Below are 17,305 nucleotides of genomic sequence, written 5' to 3'. Positions count from 1 at the left end.
ATAGTATATCTGGCAGTCTATTCAGGTCTGATCAATTCTTATATTGTAGGTACAGTTACTGTATCCATTGATACATGGTATTCGTAATGTAACCAATACCTACTGTGTTTCAACACAACCAACCATACATCTTTGCAACGACCCTTAGTATGTCTTAACATAATATTCACCCCCATGTATCCAATACTTTGTTGCACATGTTCAAATAGAACTTAGGCGTCAATATCTGGCTGTACTGTACGCTATCTTTTGAAAACATTACAGCTGCCGCCATAGTTGTTGGGTTCGTTTCCATATACTTACGCAACACTGTTTCGAGTTCCGCAACACACAGATTATTTTGAATATAAAAATCTTTTGAAAGGCGGAAGCAAACCTCCCAAAGATTTGTATCAACAGGAAATAAACTGATACACTTATCAATAATCTCAGCCGCTTTAGGAGATATATCATCTTGAGGTATATTTGGATTACATTTCGATATTCCATCATTTGGAAGGTACAGAAGTTCATTACAGCAGCAAGGCAAATGTATGTAAGTTGAGGGGTCAATTTCTGGACATTCTTTTTCATTGAGAATTGTCAATGAAATTTCTTTAATACGTTTTAGCATTGTACTTAGAATGGCCATTTTAAGTTCATCCTTCAGTGGATATTTTCTCTCTTTATCTAAAATGTCACCTTCTTTTAGTTCTGTGTGAGTGACATAAATTCGATTTTCTTGCGGTGCACATTTTAAATTATCAAAAAATAATTTAAGGCAATCCGTATACAGTTGGTTATAGTAGGCCAATTTAGCTGAGACATTTAAATTTGAGCATAAACTGTTTTGATTGATCCATGGTTTTAGTAACAGAATAAGATCGTCAGCCCATGATGTTTTATCGAAGTCCTCCAAGGAATTCAATGGATTCATTCGAGGACCAATATTATCTCGTTTCTTATCTTCCAGTTCAAAGGGGAACATGATATCTAATCTATCTATGGGTTGAAACAGGAACTTATTGCTCAATCGGTTTGTTGGTATTTTAATTACACGTTTAGTAGTCTTCATCATAAAAACGCGATTGGTCTCTTTATCTCTCTCGCCGTTACTCTGTTACAAATAACAAAGAGAAATCAGATATATCTAATATTGTCTGCTCAAGAAATGAATTCCAAACTTTTTGCATAGCATAAATTAAAATTTACAAGTAACTTTGTTAGCATACGGTAAGGTTTGCCGTAAATAAAAAATATTATGTATCTATAGCGACGGAAACAAAAGCAAGATAAGTCTTTTACTTTATGCAATAAAGTCTAAATAAATACAATTGCATAATTTAAAGCGAAGCCAAGCATATACATTCTAGGCATATAATACAGCGAATTAAATTGGTACAATGTTAAAACAGTAAAAGCCACTTTAAAAACAACATTATTTGCCCACTAATAAAACAAAATTAAATTTCCGAAATAAAGAAATTATATTAATTAGCATTTCACTATACAAATGTGTAACAATAGCAAAGGAAAATAATATTGGGTAAGAGAAGAAATTGTATAGCATAATAATAATGATGAGTACCAACCTGTAAGTGAGCATTGCCACATGCATAAATTTTTCCGTCATCATCCACAAATATTGTGAAGTCTCCACCGCAAGCAACTAACACTTGAGTGATTACATCCGGATTTTCAATTTCTGGTGTTTTGGCAATATCAGTTTTTTCAGTTGCCTCAGTTTCTGAGCGGATTTTTATTTCTGTAGGGATCACTACTTGTTTTCTGTCACCACTCCCTTAAAAATAATATAATACACAGATTAAAAAATAAAGAATCTCTGATAATCCTTACGTCGTGATAATTTTGTACATTCATATAAGAAATATGAAGGTACTTATAAAAGGGCAGTTGAAGGTTATTAATGAAGAAAAACACACACAGATATATGAATAATAACATACTAAATATATAAAAAAATTAAAGTAACGTTTATAGTATATATTTATCAATAATGTAAACACTTGACTTGTATATGCTAACTAAAAACCAAATTTGCATCTTACAATGATTAATTCTTAATAAATTATGCTTACCTAATTGTCCATCGAAGTTTAAGCCCCAAGAATATATAGTGCCGTAGTTATCGACTATGCATGAATGATGCCAGCCTGCTGCCAACTACAAAATGATTTTCGTATAATTTTACAAGTAACATAGTACATTTACACAATCAAATAAAAATAACGGCAACTTTAAGAATGATCATCAAAGGAAGTTCGCTCAATAATTGTGGTATGGAACATTTATATTAGGGTATACAAACTTAGTTAAGTGCTTTTTGTAACTGTTTTTGGACAATAAACTTTTTATTATATTGTGCCTCTCGGGGGGAGTGTGAGGACATGCAAACTCACCCTTACGACCTGTCCGCGTACGTTGTGCGTGTCGACGAGTTGCGGTAACAAGTGCGGCTCGTACGGGGGGACGGGGATGACGGGGGGCGCGGGCTCGGCGGGCGGGGAGTGTCCGGCCGCCAAGCCCGCAGACTGACGCGCATGCGTCGCGCGGACTTGCTGCGGACTCGCGCCCCAACACCACACCTCTCCTTTCGTTGTTAACACCAACTACAATAAAAGCAGAAATATTTACATAGCACAAGCGAATAGACAGCGGGGTATTCGCTTTTATCTTTAAAATTACGCAACAAACTTTAATGCAATTTTCAGCAATAGAGTCCCCAACCAACGAGTTATTACGTATTTCTAATATATCTGGATCAAATAAGTAAATTTTCAAAACAGATGCTCGTAAAATGGATCTAATTTCCTCGGTTTTCAATATATAAAGCAGCTCATAAAAACGCGTGCGTTATAAACGCAAATAGCGAAGTTATATTTCAAAACTGCACTGTTTTCTATGTTTTTTGTTATTAATTTTCACCAGCCAGTATTAAATTATTCTATGATGGTGTCAACATATGGTGTGATGGTAAATAGTTACCGTAGCTTATAGACGCCTGAGAGACCAGGGGTATCACGTGCACGTTACCGACCCTTAAGAAACTTTAATATACCCTTCTTGAAACAAACTCTGCTGCAGTCTCATGAGAAAACCTCAGCAAAGAGTTCATTCCCAAATCTAAGTGTACGCGGGAGGAAGCTCCTCTGAAACTGCACTGTCCGAAACCACTTCGTTTCCAACATCAATTAAAAAAATAAAGTCTTATGTAAAAGTATAACGTGTCGGTAGCGTACGTTGTGGAAGTATCCGACGGCGAGCGAGCGCGCGGGCCCGGCGGCGGGCGGCAGTGCGACGCGCACGGGCAGCGAGCTCTTGTGGCGCGCGCCGCCGCCCAGCTGACCGAACACGCCCGCGCCCATCGCCCACACCTCGCCGCCCACCGTCACCACCACAGTGTGGCACGCGCCGCATCCCACCGCGCACACCTACAAACACATTACCTGCCTTTACACGTACGCTCTTCCACGCGCCAACAGACAATCACATAGGAAAGAATGTGCATGTAAATGTAGACAAATTAATTACTTTGTATTTACACAAAGTAAAAAGATACATTTTATTATAAATACATAACTATGAAGATACGTTTGTTTTAAATAGCAGCAGGAAAGTTTTCTGCTCGCTCTTGTACTGCGCGTCTGCTTTCCAAATAAGTAGTAGATTTTTAAAAAGTGTGACTATTCAAAAGTTCATAAATTTAAGTTTATTGAAATACAGATTGTATTTAAATCTAAGATTATTTAAATACAATCTGTATTTCAATAAACTTAAATTTATGAATAAATTTCACCAATAATTTAGTAAGAAAATCAATAAAGAAGTAAGAAACTCAAATAAGAAAGGCAATAATCCTTTTATCTTTTCGTCAAATACAATTTCTTAAGTTAAAAATTAATAGCATAATTGTGTATTACAAATTACCTTTCTACCCTGAAGTTTTGTGACTAACTGTGGCTCCGATTGGCAGTCTATAGTTCCAAGACCCAGTTGACCGTGAATACCCCATCTAATAAAATACAAAATATCTCTTATAACAAGTGAGATTGTATGCACTTCTAAAAATTGTTTTGCCAACTTGGTGGGTTTTTTTTTATTTAAAGCAATTTATACCTGGACTTTATTTGTATAATATTAGCTTCCACAATCTCATGCACATCGCATACATGAAGTAGATAATCTCACACTCTAAAAATTAAATATATAAAAATATTTTGTTGTTGTCAGTGTCTTCGTGCTGTCAATAGTAAAGAAATTTGTTAAGTTACTACATTCATATTAGGTTAACAATGTATTTAATATAAATATATACATAAAAAACATATATAAAATATATATATATATAGAACGCACCCAGATCGTTACAAATAATCATACTCAAATACAAATACTTTACATTTGTATTTGAGTATGATCAGGAACTAAACCCGCGACCATCGGAAGTAAACCGCTAGACCATCGAGGCGGTCGGGTACCGGTACGTGTGTGGATTCTGTAGATGCGTACCCCCAGGTGTAGAGGCGGCCGCCCCGGTCGAGCGCGGCGGAGTGGTAGTGGCCGGCGGCCAGCGCCACCAGCGGCGCCGCCCAGCGCCGCACCACCGCCAGCGCCCGCCCGCCCGCGCGCGCCGCCCACCCCGCGCCGCCCGCCCACGCCGCGCCCACGCCCAGCTGACCGAACCTGTTGTCGCCCGCAGCGTACACCTACACGCCCGCACATTCATAACACATTCTATAAATAGTGCTCATAACCAAAATGTAACCCTGTAATAGCATATACTCCATACTTATACGCGAACACGGTTATAACTAAAATTTTACACACAAATTCAAATTCAACAATAATTTATGAATGCAGGACATTTTAGCCACTTTTGAACGTCAAGTTTTTTATATATTTTCCCTACCGTACAACGTTATCTAGTTCCAAACTAAGCACAGTAGGGTACCGATTGATAGAGATAGAATTGATAGAAATAATACCTATATTTGGTGGTCTAGAAATAGATCACAGATAATACATGCGTATATTATTAAAAAGCATATAAACTAATTTCCTCTTACTCAAAAAATTGTAAACCCTTACAATTTTTTGAGTAAGAGGAAATCACATTTACATATTAACACATATATAAGAAACAACTACTTACCCCATTTTCAGTGAGCATGAGTGTATGATGTCTACCACATGCCACCTCCACGACTCTTCCAATAATTTCTGTATTGACTGGAGTATTAGCCATAAATATCCTCGCATTCCCTTCGTCGGCCACTGCCCAATGTGCCAGACCACAACTCAAAGATCTCTTAGGAGCAAAATGATTCTTCCAAGTCTCAGGAGCTTGTGTTACTTCTAAATGTATATCAGGACATGGGTGACGAGATTCGATAGCACACACGACGTGCATAAACGTCGATATTAAATCTAACATTCTTGTAGTCTATAACAAAAAAGAAATATATACAATAAAACTTACTTAAACTGTCAACAACATAATGGTAAATCAATTAAGTTCATTAATTATGAGTAACTTAGTACTTACATAAACTGATGTTATACCCTGTTTCATATCACGAATAACGGGGCGTAATTGATCTTGTAAAGGATTCATCCACAAGCACAGTTCCTAAAATAATATAATATATAAAATAATATAATATAACGATACGATACGATATAATGTAACACCCATGACATACCATGATATACCACTAATGTGTTACCATTCTGCTATCAGAATGCAGGATAAGATAAATAACATCTATTTGTCTATACAAATAGATGTTATTTATCTTATCCTGCAATTTCACTTCTTAATCATCCTTCAACCGAAACACACCGTGTGTCTTACCGTGTATATCTATATACACGGTAAGCAGACGACTTTACAATGTATACACTATATTTAAATGAGTATTATATAGAGTAGGAATATAATTAATTCAGTCTTAACAGTAAATAATTAGAAGGTAAATAAAGTAAACAAAATAAGGGTACACAAATAAAATAGATTTAAAAATGTCAGTCTATTAGTTTTTGCTAATCTCTGATTTTGATAGGACTTTCACTTGCAGATAGATAAGGATATAAGGGGTAACTTAGGCTACTATTATTTTAGAAATGTTATTTATTTTAATAAAATTAACGTTGTACGCGGACGTAGACCTAGGTAACAGTTATATTAAATAAAAAAACTCGATATTTCCACTAGGTTGCACTAACCGTGGTAACGACGAAATTCAGTACGATTTTAAGATTCATTTTATAATGTGCATTAACATTATTAATTTTTAAAGTTTTAAAGTACCAAAAATTATTAATACTTAGTTACCTTCAATATTGTTGTATCCAACGTATAACACTTTCCCACAATAAAGTCGAAGAGCCATTGAGCGTTTTCTTCAAGTAGTAGAGGTACAAGGCACGGCTCTCGTATCAAACAGCCGAGTGCGCCTCTACATATATCTTTGCGGGACTTTATGGCTGCCAGTAATAGATGTGGAGAGCCACAATGGATGCTGAACATTGGAAGTATATCCCACAGGCCTAATCCTGCGGCTACCGAAGATAATTCAAGCAACTCTGTAGTACTTAATGAGGTGTATTTTGTATTCCTGTAAATAATAATTCATTTTTCTGTTTCACATTTATTAAGCATTATCTATGTTTTATACAGTTAATTTGGAATTTTAAAACAAATATAAACAAAACATTCTACAAAACAAATCTATTTCTACAAATCATACAATGTAAACATGAACAGACAAAAAAAATAGCCTGAAAGAAAAGGACAATATAATTCAATAGGTTTAATTAAAAGTTCTTGTGATGAGTCCGCGTTCTAAATGAGTGGTAGAAAAAAAATATCACTATTCAAAAGTGCTTGTATAGAGTTTATTTGAATAAAGATTATTTGTATACCTACTACTATACTATTCACTCCATTTTATTTCTTTATATACAATCGTTCTTGAGATCATAATGTTAAATTATTTTTATTTGGAATATTACTTTTATCAGGAATAACTTTAAAAGGTAGGACTAAAACTCACGTGTCAAATTTCCTTTCGGGATTAGTTCCCATTTTTAGGAGAACTGCTAATAATTTTATAGTAATAGCTGCATTTCCTAGACTACCCATGTTATTAACGTGTCTATATGTAGACAATTCATTCATTCTTCCAAAAGCTCCCAAACGAGCTACCCATCCATCTAGTTGGCTCTGAAATATAAGACATTTACTATATTAATGTAATATTATTTGTTATTCTTAATAAATATTCGAGTTTTTATAGCTGATATCATTACAGTAAATGCATGTTTCAGTTGTTCAATGCTATACATACCGTAATTATTACGGAAATCAATACGATAATATTATAAAAGGGGTATAGTTTATGAGTGTGGATAATCGAGATAATGTCCAATTCTACTAATTTTAAGAATACATACTTTTGAATTTTGAGAATACTTTTCGCATTGAATAGCCCAGTTATCTAAGATTACAGATACTATATATCATCACGCTACAGCCAATAGGAACGGATCTGCAAACTATGGCAAAAATTGGGAAGAAGTCAAGCAAAATCGTTTGTACTGTGCGAAGGACAGAGAAGGAGTAAAACAATAATCAATATTGCGGAATGTAATTTATGGCTTAAGCCTCATATTGCATATTTAGACATAAACTATAAAATAATGTTCTAAAAGAACAAAAATGCATTGTATGTACAAATGAGAGTAGAGTACGCGACCAACCTGCGACAGCGAGTAGAGATACTGTGCGGTAGCGATGTTGCCTCGCGACATTAGCATGTCGGCAGAACCCCGTAAAACAGCCGGCAGAGGCGCAGCTAATGCCCCCGCTGAAAACTCAGCTCCTTCACCGCCACGTATTATCAACCCCACTAACCACTCGCAGGGCTCAGACCTGGGGATTAGCATTTTTTTTTATACCACGTAGATAATCAAGCATACGGCTCATCTGATGGTCATTTCATATAGGCAGGAATAATTGTATAATTAAACGAACTTACCTTAAGTGAAGTTCTATGGAAATTATACGAGATGCTTAGTCCGAGACACTCCATATATAATCACATGTAGTTTCGACAATCTTCGCATTGTGTCTTCGTGTTATTTAGAGAAACAACAATGTTTCCATTTAAAAAAATAACCAATCGCAGGAGCTGTCAACTTCAAAAATGTCATTCTTTTTAGAGCAACATGTGAATTCTAATTGCATATAGGTACCTACAACTTCCAACTGAAGAAGGGCAGAACAATCAAAAAATTGTTCAGGGAGGGTGGGCGCTTAGTGTCTCGGACTAAGCATCTCGTATAATTTCCATAGAACTTCACTTAAGGTAAGTTCGTTTAATTATACAATTATACGAGATGCTTAGTCCGAGACACTCCATATATAATCACATGTAGATATTTAGAGGTTGGTAGTTGTAGTACACCTATGCGTTATAAAATTATGATAATAAACAACTCAAGGCTCATTATATAGCCATAATTTTATTTATTAGAAAATTCGAAAATATATATATATTTTTTTTTTTTTAAAGAGTCAACATAATGTGTTACTAATCAATCTCAACCATAAAAAACTCAAAATTTATTATACGAACATAACTTATGTTCACTATAGAAATCAATAAACAATAAACAATTTCTATCGATTATTCTCTCAAAACAGGCGACATAAAGTGCATCCACCTAATCAGACTCCAGGTTACATAAAACCTTATCAAAAATACAGTCGCTGTAATCTTGCAACGTTCTGTTATAATAATTTGCAAAAAACCTTCGACCCTGAAGACTAGACTATTAGATTCACCTGCATTATTAAAAATAGTAACGTGAGTTATTATCTAAGTGTAAAGGAACTACAGACATGACATGTGGAATGAAGGGTAGATTTCCACACCACTAGCTGACATTCCTTGTCTCATCCATCTACTAAATGTATCATTGCTAATATAGTAACGATGCTTTTCATAACAATAAAAAATTTTATTATCAATTCTTAAATTCCTCGAATTTTAAGTCTTAACTATAATTTATAACATCTTAAGGTTAAAGCCGGACAAATTTTCGTTGTAGTGTGAAAAAATTGAGTAACAACTAGCTAGGCCTTTTCTTTGTCTGCAATAAATTTGTTATAAAAAAGTTAACCCCTTATCATGAAACTTTATGCCACTTATCCTAATTAATAATAAAATCTGAATATATTGTGCAAAAGCACATTCATTCATTTTGTTAGCACTGGCACTTGTTAATTTCTTTATTAGTTTTCCTAAATCTAATTCCTTGTTGAAAAACTAGTCATAAATTAAACATACTTCAAAATAACTGAAGGATTAAAATCACTATTTTAATATTCCTATATTTCTGTATATCTTTATGTAGGACACAAACAAAAGATTCTTAACTACATAACAATCTATAAGGCTTGATACTGAAAATACATTGCAATAATGTAAAATGTATGTCAACTGTTTATTACTTAATAGTGTTATCTGATAAAGACTATATCAGAAACTTAATAAACTGCATCTGGTATCAACCTCTTTCTAAAAACCTTCTCTGACAAGATGCAAGCTCCATGTGAAAATCTGGTGTGTTAGGGATGTGAGTCCTTGAAAGGTAATATTTATGTAGTTTGATTATTATGATTTGTGATATTCCCAACTCAGTCAATGAGTTGAAAAGGTCCATATATATATTAAATTATGTTAATAGTTTTCAAAATCAAAGAAAAGGGTGAAAATGCATAAAACAATGCATAATCTAACCAGTTAATCGTAAATTCATTAATATTTATTGCACATGGACCTTCTGTGCCGGTAAGTATAATCAGAACATGTTGTGCTGTCTCTAATTTGAAAAAATTAATAAATGGTCTTCCTAATAAATCAACAATTTGTTGAAAAAACCTTATCACACAACTCGCATTTAGAATCTATGCTCTGAATTCTCGATTCCTAATTTGCTTCTACATTGTCCTTCACCTGGATATATGAAGCAAATAACCAAATACATACTTTTCACAATACTGCAAAATTTGTCTAAGAAATGTTATGATCAAGAATTTTTATTCCTCTGTCTTATTGCTATAAGATATTGTTATTTGAATTATTGATATGCAGTGATCTAATATGAATTTCAATCTTATAGGGAATATAAAACCATAAGAGTGGCTAAAAACAAAAAAAAAATAGTTAATATGGTTTTTCTTCTCATTGCAACTGGCTCCCCTACCAGAACTAGAATAATCAGAGTATATAGATACTATGAACTTAACTGACCCATAAGACTCTCAGAATGTTCATATTAAAAATACCACCATAATAAATAATACTTACACTCACTACTAATGATAATCATATTATTAAAATGATTATTATTATTATTTTTTATACAAAACTGAATACTTGTGCTGTCCCAACACCTTCATGTAAACATAATCATAGAGTATTCATGGGTAGCTTACTATAAACATGCCAATGACCTGACAAAATCTTTAATTAAAGTTTTACTCAATTTTAAAAAACTTTCTAACAAATGCTATGTTTGATTTCCTTTTATTATTTGATAATGATACACAATTGGTGTATTAACAACATAAATATTAGACAATTTGGTATGGCACAAGCCAACTTCTTTCTTTCTTTCTTTCTTTATTACTTCCAGACCTAAAACATTCCAGTAATAACCTTGTTGCTTTACAATTTTGTAAGCAGCCATCATAAGCATTACCAATACTAATGATGTCTAATAAATGTCAAATTTATATCTCTTACTACAGATAAGAGCAATAATTGTTGTTAATATCTTATTAAAAATAAAGGGAACAGCAAACAGACTGAAAAGGCATACAATTATACTCATATAATTTACTTGCCAAAGGGGATTAAAAATAGGCATTCTTTAAACCAAAAGTACTCACATTATTTTTAGTTATTGACACTATATAATGTCCCCAGAAAATCTATTTTAAAATATTCTGAAAAAATGAATTTATTCAGCATTGTAAGGTAACAATGGAAGGTCAATCTATAATATTCCCATTTGTTCTCAGTATTGAAAATATTTTTCATATGTACTGTACTTATTCAGGTTAATATTCTGAGACAACTTTCAATTTTAAAAATCCTTTATTATGGATTATATAATATATATTATGTGACATGACCTAGCTAAGTCTTCTTTATGTGAGAACTCAGAATTTCTTGATATTAGTGATCAATATAAGTCTTGATAAAAAAAATTTAGAACCCACTAATCCATGACAACACCACTCTATTTTGAGTTATTTTCTCCCAACAAGGAAGAAAAAACCCTAAGTCGATCAGCAAAAACATTTACATTTGTGGTTGACTTCTATGTTGAGCAATAGCGTTTGTCTGTAACGATGCAGCTGAGGTCTCACTGAGGTCCTCTACTGATATCAGCCTTCCCCCCCTCCTTTTTGTCTGTCTATGTAGACCTTGATGAGGAGGGCCTTGGTAGTTTCTAGATACCTGTCTATGAGCACTTTGCTACATATTATTCATCTAAATATGTATGATGATGGGTGTATTTCAAGATTAAAGTAGCAGATTTCTTAATGTCATACATTGACTTTATATTCTCAATAAAGCTTTTGCAGAGCAAGAAACTATCCTGAACTCTCAAGAGACTTATTACATTTTTTACTCATAACTCAATTTGTTGCAATGGGTGATTGTGTATTCTCAATGTAAATCACTTAGTAGTCTTATTACATCACTAAGCAGGGTGATATTGTTTATTTTATGCAGCTAGTTAGGAGACTTTATATTTCTACTTTCATAAATCCAGTGCAGCTAAATGCTCTATTAATGCAATGCTTACCATTTGTAGGTATTAAATATCTTCTAATAATCTCTTCTTATATGTCTTTCTTTGAATCACAATATAAAATATTAATAATTGTATGATTTTTCATATTCTCACTGTATAAACTGTTTCCAAAAGCTGAAAGTATACTTTCATGCAATTGTGGTATATTATTTACTTCTACAAATGAATTGATTCCTCAACTAGGAACATGATATTTATGTAATACTACCAGTATTATATATATAGATCACAAAAAATAAGACCACCGGTCAAATTTTGTGTAAATATAAGACAAAAGAGAACTTCTCCTTGTATATGTAGGTGTCAGTCATCCGGGGTGCGTTGATACCTGTACCACAGGTCACAAGGGAAACATATATCATCATTTGTAGATGAAAAACAATTGAAAATATTCCTTAGCTAGGAATATTATAATATTTATGTAATACTACCAGCATCACATAATGAGGCCACAAAAATACAACCACCGGTCATATTTCGTTTAAACATTAGTCAAAAGAGAACTTCTCTTTGTATATGTAGATATATGGCACTCGACTAGAGTGCATTGTAACCTGTACCACAGGTTACAAGTAAAATATATATCGTCGATGTTTGCTGAAAATAATAAGTATGATACATCATACCTTTAGTTTGTTACCTCTATCTAATTAGTCCACTATATTGATATCACAATCGTTATTCTCAATATCCACCGGCGGATCCAGTGACGTCGTAGGCGCAGTCCTTGATCTCTGACGTCTCCTTCTGTACGGGTTTCGTTCGAATTTTCGTATTTTTCGATATATTCTATCGTCCTCATTATTATATTTACGTCTATTTGACATTTTAATGATTTAAAGTAACAAAAAACTTTAAAATTATAATTATTTTTTACGCGACGGAACACTTGACACAGCGTGAAAAAAGCGAATGACATTTGGGAAGTTGACAGCTCCTGCGATTGGTTATTTTTTTAAATGGAAACGTTGTTGTTTCTCTAAATAACACGAAGACACAATGCGAAGATTGTCGAAACTACATGTGATTATATATGGAGTGTCTCGGACTAAGCATCTCGTATAATATCGCATATATGAACTCAGTATAAAGATTCGAAGAATATATCTTTACTAGCCTTTTCTCATTTCTTGTCTGTCTTTTTTATTCAAACAAAAGGCAGCCTATTTCAGTCCTCGTGATACAAAGTTTTAAATAATGATTTAAAAGAAGTTGGTACTCGTTTACCATCAGATGGGTCGTATACTTATTTAACACCATCATAGTATAAGAAATTGCCTACCTTTATGCTAAATTTCATTAAGTTGAGTTTAGTAATTTAAGCCATGAAAAGGTAACAAGCAGATAGCACACGTAAGGATAGTGTGATACTACAATGTTACTGAATATATTTACCACTTACACAGTGTGAAATACATAGGCACCGCAACTCGTTATAATTAGGCAAGGTTCGATGGCAAACCGGGGTAGTTCTAAATCACGCAAAAAGGTCGGCTCGCGCCAACCTGGCGTCGCTGTGACCAGCTCTTTTGCAGACATCAAATGAGCTCGACGAACATCGCCTATTAACTCCACAGTACACATATAGGAGGATTCTCGCTTTGGACCTGATAATGGATCAACCTGTGTAATAGATTATGAATATAATATATAAATATATCATTTTTAAAAGAAAGTATTTATTTAGTAAGGTTAGTACCTGAATTACAGAATAGCTTGCACTGTGAATCTCCAACTGATTTTTTTTCAGAAGATAAATGAGTCTTTGAGACCATAAGCCCTGTATATATAAGCCATCTTTCTTTACGTGAGGTCTATAAGTTCTAGATGGTGTATGTTCTTCAGAGCTTTCGAGCTATAAAAAAAGTTAAAACAGTTTGAGCATTTCTTATGAAGTCTTATATCAATGCCTACAGAAAACAGAAGTTAGGTATAATATACAGTCCCCATAAAAAAAAACAAACATGCAATACTTACTATTAAAGTGCCTTCATTCAATTCAAATGCAGTTAGGAAATGTCTTCCATTCACATATTGGGCTGTGAGGGCCCAGTTGTTAGAGTCTTTACGAAACAATGGTAAATATTCAGTAGGTTTCAAAGCATGTTCGACTGTTTGTGTCTTATTATCATCTGAAAATATAAATGTTATAAATTAATTACTGATAATTAAAAATGTTAATCAGCCCATCAATGTGTCTTTAGCAAACAAAAGTTTAGTTACAATCAAAATTAATTCAATATCTATACATATAAATAAAATTTGAGTGTTTATATGTAATATTGAAATAACCGTTTTTTACTACATGCATATGAATATAAATACGGTACATACACTAAAATAACATTTTTTACAATTTTTGTCTGTCTGTCTATGTGTTCCGGCTAATCACTGAAATGGCTGGACCGATTTTGACGAGACTTTTTTTTAGAAGATGTAATAAGATAACATAGGCTACTATTAATTTAGAAAAAATCTTTTATTTTCGAAAAATAAAATAAAATTCCACGCGGACGTAGTAGCGGGAACAGCTAGTTTACAATAAAAAAAAATATCTTCTCTAAACATTTATACATGCCCTGTAAATAATTAATTAAATCAACACTATATAGCTGAACTTCTTGAGAATAATATTTATTGATTATAGAAATAGTTGGTGTCTTGGGTAAAACTTTTCGCAACATATATTTTCTCTAAATACAATGAATCAATGACAATAAAAAATTGTAAATAAATAAAGCATTTAAATAAACCAATTATGGGAATGTATCTGCATACATTCCCATAATTGGTTTATTTAAATTTATATGTATACATAATTTTAAATTTAATAATTATAAAAATACCTTTAGATCCTTGAATGAAAAATGTTATTTTATCTTTAGACAACTGTTTAATGAAAGACATAAAACTGTCTTTCTTGTCTTTGTCTATTTGAGCTTGTGTTTGCAACCAATTGTACCCAAATGATCTGTGTTCTAGCACTAGCTTCCATTGTTGAGATTTACCATTAGATATCTGTAATGATACATAAACCTAAATCAGCGTGTACTAATTTAAATTTAATGACTACCCATACACTATTTAATATCAATATTAAAATTAATTTTGTAAATATAATTAGACTATACAATATACAGTATAACAATAGTTTTCATGTCTGTTGTGTATTACTAACTTCTAAATGTAGTATGATCTTATATAGGTATCTTGATTATGTGAAATCCAATCAGAATCCCCCTACAATCTAATTAAAAGTGCTTACCAAAAGTGCTAACAGATCTAATGAGTCATCAAAACACATCTGCAAGTCAATAATTTCACTTGACACCTTGCATTCTGCAATGGTTTCCTGGGACTCCAAGGAATAAAATCTTATTGCTCCCGACTAAAAGTTAAAAACAATACAAATAAATTAATAATATAAAAGCAAAAAAAAAGATTTTATGGCACACATTAAGATAATCAACTCCAAATTTGTATCTACTCTTATACAATATTAAAAATAAATAGGAGATTCTCTGTCACTCTTAATTACCCATAGAAATGTTGTGTATATACATACATGTATATATATCATACTATTCCTACGGAAAGTACCACCTGTTGATTGATACATAAGAGGGGGTTATTAAATTTACATATATTTAATTATTTGTATAAATAGTCATATATTATATTATATAATAGCCATATATTATATAGTATTTTATTCTTAAATGATGTCCAATAAATGTGAGACTGGTCAGGAAAATAGGAATAAGTACATGATTTTTGTACAAAATCATTTTGCATAGCAGTTCATTACATTTATTTTAAACATATGTATATTGACTTAATACATGTTTGTATCTAAACATATTATTATGTAATATAAATAAGATCATTTTCCCATATAAACTGCCCTGACACCCAGATATGAACAGTGTTATTTGATTATTTGTAAGTTAATTTATACTTATGCAATTATTATGAATATTAAATAATTTTGCTTCAAATCTCAACAAACCACAAACAACCCACTCAGCTGAAATCAACCTATCTGTTGTGGCAGTTACACAAAAAAAAAAAATATTTGTAAACATTTCTTTTAGTAATTCAAATGTATTTTGAATATATCTGACATACACTAAGACTACTACTAAGAGTTACTTCAATTATCTTCAGCATGCGCTAGGCTTGTGGGATCTATTTACAATATCAAATGTCCATTGTGGCTCTCCAGATCTATTACTGATGGCCTTAAAGTCCAGCAAAGATATATGTATGGGTGAATAAAGCTTGACTATTTAAAAGAAAACATGGTTTACACAGTGGTATTTTACAGAGAATAAGCCACATATAAAAAACACCCAGAATCAATCTCACTCATGAATACAAATGACTGAATAGTGTGAGGAATTGAACCTGCAACCATCAAAAGTAAGATGCTGTGCTAAAACATTACACAACTGAGGTTATCACATTATATTGCCATTAATGTCCTTACTGTTTACAGTTTATGGTGTTGTACAAACATTCATACTTTTTCTTCTTTACACTTTTTATATCTAGTAAACTTAAGTCATAATCTTACCTTCGAACCAACAATTATTATATTCTGAGACTCCTTTGTCAACCACCAAACAACTGATGAAGGTTTTGGATTACTATCGAAAGGGAAAACACTTAGACCAGATAACGACCATTTGCAATCAAATGTATTTTCTGGTACAAATATCGGCAAGAAAGGAATGAGCAATACATTATGATCGCTTAATAATAAAAGCCATGTACCGCTGGGTTCGAAACACATAGAATGAATAGGATAATCACAAGTATAATCATTCTGAAACCGTTCACCTCGAGCATTAATGTACATTAATACCAAGTCTTCGCCACCAAAAAATGCGAAGTGTTTGTTTAAACCCACTTCGTAGAAACTATATGTATCAATATCAAGATGTAATAAAACGTCCAATTTAAATAGGCCGGAAAAATCCAAGTGTTCACCAAATTGTCCCATCTTCGCAGTAAGAGTTATAAAGAATCAATTATTCATAACATGTCCGATACCAGGGTCCAGGGTCGGTCCCAAAGAATATACTACTCAAGAGAAGAATGACGTCTCCGTATTAAAAAATTGCAACCACGACCTTACGCACTTATACTACTAGCGCCGTACCGGATTAGCACTGAATACTTTTTGAAGAAAAGCGAAATAGCGGGATATTTGAAAATTATCGTGGCGGGATATTTAAAAATTATTGTAAATAATTGGGCCCCTTGGCGGGAAATTCAAAGTTTATTTTTAAATCCCGCCATTATTGACTGCCGACTCAAGACGGATCCGGTGGTCTGCGATGGTTGATAAACGTGGTAAGCGCGGAATGTAAAATATTATAGCTCGGTGAAATCTAGACACGCGGCA

The 17,305-nt window shown here is 33.0% G+C and overlaps 1 protein-coding gene across 1 annotated transcript; it reads right to left on the bottom strand.

Moving 5' to 3' along the window:
* Positions 1-35: 35 nt before the first annotated feature.
* LOC131853429 (uncharacterized) lies at positions 36-16,944 on the bottom strand. Its single transcript, XM_059204317.1, has 18 exons — positions 16,472-16,944; positions 15,161-15,283; positions 14,742-14,913; positions 13,873-14,027; positions 13,595-13,750; positions 13,298-13,518; positions 7,762-7,933; positions 7,056-7,225; positions 6,335-6,617; positions 5,546-5,629; positions 5,153-5,443; positions 4,510-4,706; positions 3,928-4,012; positions 3,240-3,431; positions 2,400-2,609; positions 2,079-2,163; positions 1,572-1,780; positions 36-1,096 (listed from the first exon to the last, which is right to left on the bottom strand). Exons 1-18 carry the CDS (start codon positions 16,898-16,900, stop codon positions 167-169), a joined length of 4,164 nt encoding a protein of 1,387 aa, XP_059060300.1. The 5' UTR covers positions 16,901-16,944; the 3' UTR covers positions 36-166.
* Positions 16,945-17,305: the final 361 nt, after the last annotated feature.

Source organism: Achroia grisella, unplaced genomic scaffold, assembly GCF_030625045.1.
Source record: "Achroia grisella isolate CSIRO2021 unplaced genomic scaffold, CSIRO_AGI_Agris_v1 utg1179, whole genome shotgun sequence".
NCBI lineage: Eukaryota > Metazoa > Arthropoda > Insecta > Lepidoptera > Pyralidae > Achroia > Achroia grisella.
The sequence above is the reverse complement of the archived record's forward strand: the minus strand, read 5'-3'. Positions and strand labels throughout refer to the sequence as shown.

Bases quoted from the DNA above. Each gene is read 5' to 3' on its own strand.
- LOC131853429 (XM_059204317.1), bottom strand. From the start codon at position 16,900: ATGGGACAATTTGGTGAACACTTGGATTTTTCCGGCCTATTTAAATTG. The intron at 13,519-13,594 runs GTACTAACCTTA...TCTATTACACAG, and splicing joins CAAGCTATTCTGTAATTCAG to GTTGATCCATTATCAGGTCC. The intron at 5,630-6,334 runs GTAACTAAGTAT...ATATTATTTTAG, and splicing joins TGGATACAACAATATTGAAG to GAACTGTGCTTGTGGATGAA.